General features: G+C 28.7%; 1 protein-coding gene across 1 annotated transcript; it reads left to right on the top strand.

Annotated features, from left to right (window-relative positions):
- Window positions 1-6,292: 6,292 nt before the first annotated feature.
- On the top strand, window positions 6,293-7,207 carry LOC136074634 (uncharacterized). Its single transcript, XM_065786971.1, has one exon. The coding sequence runs from the start codon at window positions 6,293-6,295 to the stop codon at window positions 7,205-7,207; it is 915 nt and encodes a 304-aa protein (XP_065643043.1).
- The last annotated feature ends 3,056 nt before the right edge of the window (window positions 7,208-10,263 follow it).

Below are 10,263 nucleotides of genomic sequence, written 5' to 3' on the forward strand. Positions count from 1 at the left end.
TTTTAGTGGGTTACAAATTTTATATTGTCACAATTTTCAAACGTTGGGAGAATATGCTAATTTGGTGCTCATACGTTTGAGACAAAAAGGGGGCAAATATTTTTCCGGTTTTTATGTTCAGGCTCCAATCATCGCAATTTTTGACAAATCATCCTTATTTGACGTATATGTATATATGTATATGTATATATATATATATATATATATATATATATATATATATATATATATATATATATATATATATATATATATATATATATATATATATATATTATATATATATATATATTTATATATATATATATTTATATATATATATATTTATATATATATATATTTATATATATATATATATATATTTATATATATATATATATATATATATATATATATATATATATATATATATATATTTATATATATATATATTTATATAAAATTGATTTTTTGACGAGATTAAAAAAATAACTACATGATTTTTACAACTAAAAGTTTCATGAAACTTTTAGTTGTAAAAATCATGTAGTTATTTTTTTAATCTCGTCAAAAAATCAATTATATAGCTCTGATATCATTCATCGAGCACTCTTGCTGAATATATGCTCACAGCAAAACTAAACTTATTTATATTTATATATATATATATATATATATATATATATATATATATATATATCTATATATATATATATATATATATATATATATATATATATATATATATATATATATATATATATATATATATATATATATATAAGAGCTGTTAACAAGGCCAAAAAATACAAAGGCCAAAAGCAACTGTTAACAAATCTGCAGGTAGCAAGTGCAGTATCAATAAAACCACATGTTGTGAAATTAGACCATGGTTATGCGCGGAATTTGACAAAATCAATAAAAAAAACTGTTTGTAGATATATATGAATGCCGTGTTCCAATACATAAATATATATTTTTTTGGGAAAGAGCTTTTGAATCTGAGGTGTAAAATAATTTTCAGCAGATGTCAAAGTAGTTTCTGGTGTTGTTCTTGAGCAAATCTTTAATAGTTTAGAGACTGAACTATCAAAGAAGGATAACTAAACTATTGCTTATTGGTTTAAAGAGGGATTTTATAAATAACTAAATAAAATTATTAAAAAAGTCTATTAAATATATATTACTAACAACTTTTTTAAACAGATTTAGATATATTGAATAAAAACAGTATAAATTAAAAAAAAAATACTCCATAATAAAATATAATTTAAATAAAATAAAAATTGTTTAATTCAAAGAACCTTCAAATTTCTGTTTCTAATTTTAAGAAAAAATCATGCGTTTAAAATTTTGAGATGTTTTAACTAAAAAAAACCGTTAAAACATATCACGTGATTTAATATATAGATGTAACAGAGCCGGAACCAGCTTTTTTTGGTCTTTGAGATAGCTAACTTCCAGACATGGAGCAAACGCCAAACATTTATATGTTTGTACTTATGTCAAATAAGGATGCTTTGCTAAAAATTGCGATGATTGGAGGCTGGAAACAAAAAAGCCCCAAATTTTGTGCCCCACCCCTGCCCCAAACGTGAGAGCAACAAGTTGATGAAATATATTTTGTACTGTTCTCAACTAGAATTATATTCATCGAAAAATTTTAAGTTTCATAGTGTTATCTTTCAGCATTCAAAAATAATGACCATATAAAATTTATAACCCCCTCAAATTGAGGGGGGTTTAAACTTTATATGGTCATAATTTTTGAAAGCTAAAATAATTTACTATGAAATTTAAAATTTATCAATGAATATTAGTCTAGTTAAAAACAGTACAAAAAAAATTTTATCAACTTGTTGCTCTCACGTTTGGGGCAGGGAGAGGGGGCACAAAATTTGGGGCTTTTTTGTTCCCAGCCTCCAATCATCGCAATTTTTTGCAAAGTATCCTTATTTGACATAAGTACAAGCATATAAATGTTTGGCGTTTGCTCCATGTCTGGAAGTTAGCTATTTCAAAGACAAAAAAAAGCTGGTTCCGGCTCTGTGTAATAAATTCCCAATAACCTCAAAACGGCAAATCAAAAACGGCAATTTAAACCGTTACATAAAACACAAAAATTAAGTTCTAAAGCTTTCAAGTAAACAAAAATAACTCTTGTGAACAATATCAACTGCAGTAAAAAATTTTAAAATGCAAACACGAAAGAAAATTCTGAATTCTTAAAGATAAGGTGGATCAAAGCCAACAGTTTCAAATACCTTATTTTATTGTTGTTTGTTGTCAACCAACAGTTTCAAATACCTTATTTTGTTTGTTTCAAAAACTCTGAAAAGAACTAAAAGTAAAATAAATATCCATTATTGATAATAACAAAAGTTTAACAGCATTATTTTTGAAAATCTGGGGCCGTATTCTCATCTCTCTGTTAAGCTTAATCATAGTCATAGCAGAGTTGTTAGTCCTTGGACTTGACCTTGCCTTATGGCCGAAAATTATGGCCTTGGTCTTGAAACTCTTGACGTTGGCCTTGTTCTTGGCCTCGAACATTATGGTTGTGGCCATCCTCCTTTTCCTAATAATATCAGAACTTTCTTTCGTGTTTGCATTTTAAAAAATGTACTACAGTTGATTTTATTTTCAAGAGTTATTCCCGTTTACCAATATTAGTTAACGGAGTTTTAATACACTCATATATTAGACCACATGATTTGTTTTAACTTTTTTTTATTAACGTTTTTTATTAACGTTTTTTATCTAAATGTTGTTAGCAATGTATATTTAATAGAGTTTTTTTAATAATTTTATTTATAAAATCCAACTTTGAACCAATAAGCAATAGTTTAATTATCCTTCTTTGAAAGTAATTGAACTATCAAAGATTTGCATAAGAACAACACCAGAAACCGCTTTGACATCTAATCAAAACAGTGTTACTCCTCAGACTTTAAAGCTTTTTACCAAAAATAGAGCTCTAATGTCTGATTCGTTGCTTGAATTAACAGTTTTATTTTTTTTTTTTATGTATTTTTGTTTTTGGCTTTCATATTATCTCCATATATCTCCAAACCTTTCATATTATCTCCATATATCTCCAACCTAAGTTCTAGGAAAACTTGGCAAGTACTAAATGAAATAATTGGAAAACCGAAAATCAATGAATCTTTTCCGAAAATCTTACATCAGGCGATAAAACGGATATTGGAAACTATAGACCAATATCTATACTTTCCATTTTTTCTAAGATTTTTGAGCGAAATATGTTCAATAGGTTATATGCATTTTTTAAAAATAATGACTTATTCTATTCAAAACAGTTTGGATTCCAGAAAAGCACTTCAACTGAACATGCAATACTTCACTTAATTAATGAAATAAAAAACTCTTTTGCAAACGGAGAATTTACTTTAGGCGTGTTTATTGACCTCTCTAAGGCCTTTGACACAGTGGATCATAAAATAATGATAAAAAAGCTTATGATGTACGGCATAAGAGGCGTACCCTGAAGGTGGATAGCAGATTACCTGAGTAAACGTACACAGTCCATATATAACGGAAATAAAACTAACAAATTCATCTTTAATTTCTTGTGGAGTGCCCCAAGGATCTATTCTTGGGCCTCTACTTTTCCTAATATACGTGAATGATCTCTAGAGAGCGACAAATATATCAACAATAATGTTTGCTGACGACAGTAACTTTTTTTATTTCAGGAAAAGATATACCTCAACTCTTTGTACAAATGAACAACGAGTTAGATAAAATTTTACTATGGTTTAATGCAAATAAACTTTCTATAAATTCAAGTAAATCAAAGTTCTCATTATTCCACCCTTTCAAAAAAAAAAAAAAAATTCCTATTTCTTTTCCAAAACTAGTTATTGAAAACACAGAAGTTAGTCGCGAAAGAGTCACAAAATTTCTTGGTGTTCTCATTGACGAAAATATTAGCTGAAATAAACATATTGCCTATATTGGAAGCAAAATATCTAAAAGTATTGGCGTTCTATATCAGTCACGGGATTTACTTAATAAGCATCATCTAAAACAAATCTATTTCAGTTTTATACAAAGTTACTTGAATTACGCGAATATTGCGTGGTGTAGTACATCTAAAAGCAAGCTTGAAGCACTCTATCGAAAACAAAAACATGCCTTAAGAATAATAAATTTTAAAAATAAAAACGAACTTGCAAAACCACTGTTCGAAATTATGAACATCTTTACGTTATACGAGATAAACGTTTATAAAATTTTATGTCTCAAGTACAAAAGTAAATTTCAACAATGCCCCTCAATTTTTAATGATCTTTATGAAATAAAACCTAACATTAAGTATACTTTACGCACAACAGGCTTAATTGAACCATTGTGCAAAACTAAACAAGAACAATATAAAATTACGTATCGTGCTCCGCATATCTGGAATAAAATCTTAGCAAAATATAGTAATTTACAAGATGTAAACAATATAAATTGCTTTCAAAAACTAATAAAAAAGAGTATTTCAAAGTATAAAAATCTTATTAATGATTTCTTTTAAACTGCTTTTTTTTGTTTTTGTTTCTTTGACTGTTTGTTTTATTTGTTCTCGTCTTTTTACATTGAATGTTTTTGGTGTTACCACTATTTACCTTAGTTAATTAAGTTTTGCTTTTAACACTATTATAGGAATTTAATATTGTAAAAACATAACTAGTACACCGGTTCTTGATGATAAGACTTAATGGTCTTCTGCAAGTTTCCCGCGTTTTTATATATTTTTGTATAACTATCTCTTATTATTTTGTCTTTGATTTTTTTTTATATTTATAACTGAATTATTTTTGAAAGAATAAGAGTATCTTGTATTATATTACGGAAGTTAATTGTAACAAAAACGGAAAATTTAAAAAAAATATATATATATATACTTTCTTACTGACTTCATTGAACTCTGCGCATAAATTTGGTATAACTTCATTGCATGTGGTTTATTGTAGCAACACTTACTACCTTCAGTTTTGTTAACAACTGGTCTTAACGTAAGGCCAAAATTAAGGCCTTGACGTTGAAAATTTTGTCCTTGACCTTGGTTTTGTAACTCTTAGCCTTAGCCTTGTCTTTTTGATTGAAAATTTTGGCCTTGATCTTGTTCTTGGACCATGTGGCCTTGCTATTTTTGGCCTTTTTAAAATCTTTTCGATATTTGCCGACTAACTTGTCTGAAGGGTATACATTTGCCGACTGACCTGTCTAAAAGGGTCAAATTTGCCGACTAAATGAACAAAAAATTTACTGAAGGTGGGAGGTGTCACACTACTTCTTGAGCTTATTATCGAAGAGAAGTGAATACGGCTGTTGCTCCTATTAGCAAGTTTCATATGCGCGGTTTAACTAAGCGAATATTGCCTGTAGGGACAAAATTCTAGCCAATCAGATAATTTTTCTTGATTAAGCGATAATCAGTTTTTTTTCTCGATTAAGCTACTAAAAATAAGGTAGTACTTAATACAATCGAGTCAAAAATGTATATAAAAATCAAAACAAATATTTTTTTTAATATACTAAATAAAATAAGTTAGCGATATGTAACTATTATTTATTTTAATAAAAAGATAGAAAACATTATTAGATATCAAATTATATTGATTGTATCAATTAAAAGAAATGGTTAACTGGTTTTGTGGTGCAGCATTATGTTTTGACAACTTTAGAACCAAAACTACTAACGGAGAACGTATAAAGTTTTACAGGCTTCCCAAAGATGTTTCTATTCAGAAAGAATATATCCGAGTTTTAAATACAAAAGGAATGAATTTCAGAAATGGGCATATTTGTTGTGAACATTTTTCATCTGGAATAAGAGAGTTATGCACTGATATTCCAAACATTGCTGCACCACCAAGCCAAATTGCTATAATGGAACGAAAATATGAAAATGCTCTGGCCAAAATAACTAAATCAGGAAAAACGACTGAAGCTGATAAAAAACATTTGAAAGGGTTAAAACGTAAGCTTAGTATGATGATATCCTTGTCTAAACCTTATCCTATTCGTAAAAAACCAACAAACCGACCTTCTTATGTTACAAAATCTCCTTTATCATTACTTAAACCAACAAAACAACAGTTATTTTCTAAATTAAAAAAAGAAGCAGATGCTAACAAAATTCTATCAGAAAAAATAAACAATGCAAACAATTATATAACACAGCTTAAAAAAGAAAAAAAAAGAAACAAAGTAAAGAACGATGTTACATAAAAAATATTTAATTTTATCTGTAAAAAATCAAATTTTAAAAAAAGAACTAGACAAATTTGAAAAAGGAATGTTTAAATATTCTAAACTTAAAGACAAACCAAAGCAGTTTAAATATTTATGTGGTTTAACTGTCCTGCAATTTGAACTCCTTTATAATTGTGTAGCACCATACTGCCACCTAATTGAATATCCGGATTGCAAAGGTACAGGAACCAGATTCCTTGAAAAGAAAACCGAATTGTTTTCAGTTTTAACATTGTGCAGACATGCACTTCATCTTGGTGTTATTGGATTTATGGCTGGCGTTTCTAAAAGTACCATATATCGTGTTTTCACTGGATGGGTTGTATTTCTAGACACAATATTTTCAGAGATAAATTTAAAAGTCGAAAGCACTTATATTTTCCTGATGATGCCTTCTGTTTTTAAAAAAACTGGCCACGGTGAAACCGATATTGTTGTGGATGCTACAGAATTTAAGTTTCAACAACCAACCAATTATGACCTTAACACTTTAATGTTTTCAAGTTATAAAAACTGTACAACAGGGAAAGCTTTAATTGGAATCTCTCCACATGGGTCAGGTTTGCTTTTTGGAGATATATACCCTGGTTCAGTTACAGATAATGAATTAACAGAACAATCTCATATTTTAGAACTAGTTGAGAAGGAACACGAAGTTATGGCAGATAGAGGGTTTTCAATTCAAGATTTATGCGCTTCAAAAGGAATATATCTGAATCGACCATCTCAAAAATCAAGCCATCAGTTCCCACAAGCTGATGTAGCTGGTAATTTTGATATAGCTTCAACCCGTATTCATGTAGAGAGATTCATAGGATGCGTACGTGATTGGTCAATTCTTAATGCGGTGTGGCCAGTACAAAGAATGGACTTACTTTCTTCAACATGGAAAATGTTATGTCATGTTGTAAACCTTACAATGCGCCCCATTGGGCCAAAGCCAGAATCTTGTAATTAATAGTATTTTATGAATATATATATAACTATTTAAAACATATTTTCTTGTTTTATCATAATTTTAAACATTTATACCAATTTTAATAGAAATGTTGATGTTTTTACAAGTTCTCTAATATACGATCTAAGTGGTTTTAGTTCTTTAAAATCAGGAATTTTCCCAACAACATTATTTCCAAGAGTAGTGAGCAAAGAATGTTCATGATGTTGCCAATCTTTTATTGGATTTGAATGCAAAATGCTATCTGATATTTCCTTGATAACTGACATCAGTAAATTATTTAGTTGAATAATAAAGAAATTTGAGTTTAATGTTTCAGGATGATAAGATTGTAAAATGCAGTATTTAGATTTTGTACATAGTAGTACAAGCAGAGCCTGCACGTAATACTGAGGTTGGTTTTTTAAATGGGTCAATGGACTGTCACTGTTTTTTGCTTGTGTTTTAATTTCCAAAATAATTTGATGTGACACAAGGCAATCTTAACTTGCCCCATAATTTAAATCATCTGGGTGATAGAAAAATCCACACATTTCAGGAGAACATTTTGAAATCTTTGCAAAGTGCTGAAGTGCAATAAATTCATATTTATGACCACGCTCAAAATTTTTTATGTTTTGTGTGTTATAAATATCATTTTCATTTAATCTTTCCTTAACTATCTTCCAATAATTTGTAAATTTTTCCTGTCCATATATTCCTAGCAATGCTGGTAATCGACTCCCCGTTATTTGCCCTTTTCTTGTGTCCATCCACTCCTGGGTATTTTGTTTGACATTAATATGATTTGTGTATTGTCCTTGTGATGGTATCAGATTTGTCAAATCAATGTGAATAACAGGATCCTCATTTAAAAGTTGTTTATTAATTTTTTCTAAAACAATAACTTGTTCCAGCGAAACTATGGTTACCTCGATGTTTACTTTATTTTGATTTATTATTTGCAATATTGTTGGTATTTTACTATAATTATTTTGGAATTTTTGTGGGTTTACTGCTTGTTCATTTAAAGTACGACTTTTTGCATTTATAGAACTTAACTTATTGAGTTGGGATTTAAAACTTTCAGGGTCATATCTAAATCTTAAGTGCCCCATTAGTGCAGATTCATATCCAAGATCTATTGAACAAAGAGTATCATATACGTGTCTTTCAAAATTGGGTTCCTTTTTCAGCCCTTCCTTAATTTTTTGCTTCATTTTTAAAACATCTCTTTTAAAAGATGAACTTTCTGGATCTGCTGGTGTGATTTTTAAGTTTTCAATTGTACTTTTGTTTCTTGCTGATTTTACTTTAATTTGAGATAGTGGGACCATTGGAATAGAACCTTTTTTTGATCTTTTATGCCATTTCTGTATCACTTGTGTGCACGTTAATTCTAAAATTGTTGTCTTTGTGTCCTCGTAATGCTTTAAGTAAAAAAGGATAGCTAAAACATGACAGCAAAGCCCACTAAGACCAACGGGGCATTCACAATAACCTTTACGAGGTGTTCCTCCTACAAAAAGTAAATAAGCAGGGCGTGCATCGTGGCTATAAGATTTTCTTATGAAAGCTCTAACATATACTATTTTGTTATCTGAATGTATTTTAACTGATATAGTTTTTCTGCTTGTTAACATTTGGTATGCTTTTTGCTGTTGTCCAAATGTACCCTCTCTTTTATTAAGTATGTATTCTTTAAAAAGTTCAGAGTTTACACAAGGGTAAAGGTTTTCATTTCCAGTCCAATTTTGAGACATGTGTGGTATCTCGTCTACATGTAAACTTGTTTTGAATAAGTAGTTTTTTTTTGCTTTTAGATAAAGTTTCTTAACTAGTTTTGGATATGGTAAGAACTTCAAAATTCTGCCTTGCAACTCTATAACAGAGCCTGTGACACCCAGTCCGTGGTTAACAAGCCATTCAACACAAATCTTTCTTGATGCAGTTGAAATGTTAACTGCATTAATATTTAATTCCATTTATAACAGTAATAGTAAATTAGTTATTAACTTGATGACTGTATTTTGCTTCACTTTAAACTGCTATAAATGTAAACAAACGCAATAAAATTTTTTGTCCCTACAGCTCAATTATTAGTACCCAGACCTTCCCGTATGAAACTTGCTAATTGATTTTTTATTACTGTTTAACAAATGCGCGCTTACCCTTTTTCAAAATCAGCGAATCAGATTGCGCATATTTGTGCTTTTCGGGTATGACTCTAAATAATATAGGATGTAAACAAACCAAGCTCCATGTTGCCCAAAATCATTATTAAATTTTTTCTCTAAATTTAGAACTTGAATACGATATGATTTGTGACTTGAATCTCAAGGCAAATCATTGGTGTTGAAATCAAGTTTTAAGTCTTATTTAATTTAATTAAGTCAAGTCAAAAGTCTTTAAATTTGTGACAAGACTTCACAGTCTCTGATTAGCATTATTGATAGTATCAATGTCAATTTGTCATTGTTGACAGCACCTTATTCAGCCTGAATACCTATAATAACACGATGTTATATAATTTTTTTTTTTACATATATCTACATATTTATGTAGAAAAATTGATTTTGAAAATGAAATAGGTTGTTGTACTTGTCTTTATAGTTAGCTAGCATTTCATAAAATTTTATGAAAAAGTATATATATTATCATTAAGAAGTATAGTAGTATATAATTAATAAAAATATAGTATATAAGTAATAAAATATATTTATATATTATCATTAAAAAGTAACACTGATTGGTTGCCCTAATTTCCTTATCAGCAACAGAATGTTAACTGTTAGGTCATTATTTAACAACATGTTATAAAATATTCTCACTTTTAATGAATTTGGGCTATCCGAAATAATCATCTAAATCTTGGATTTAATGCTAAAATACAAGAAGGTGTTCACAATAATAACATTCACTTTACATCTAAAAATAAATGCCAGATCAGTGGCTAGAGAATTAGATAATGATTCAAAAACCATATATGCAGTGCAATTTATTATATGGTGTTTTTTATGGTGCAATTTATTATATTTATTTAGACATTTTGTTGTATAGCTTCAATGAGTGTTGTA

This window comes from Hydra vulgaris, chromosome 01, assembly GCF_038396675.1.
Source record: "Hydra vulgaris chromosome 01, alternate assembly HydraT2T_AEP".
NCBI lineage: Eukaryota > Metazoa > Cnidaria > Hydrozoa > Anthoathecata > Hydridae > Hydra > Hydra vulgaris.

Coding starts and splice junctions, on each gene's coding strand:
- LOC136074634 (XM_065786971.1), top strand. CDS start 6,293: ATGTTTAAATATTCTAAACTTAAAGACAAACCAAAGCAGTTTAAATAT.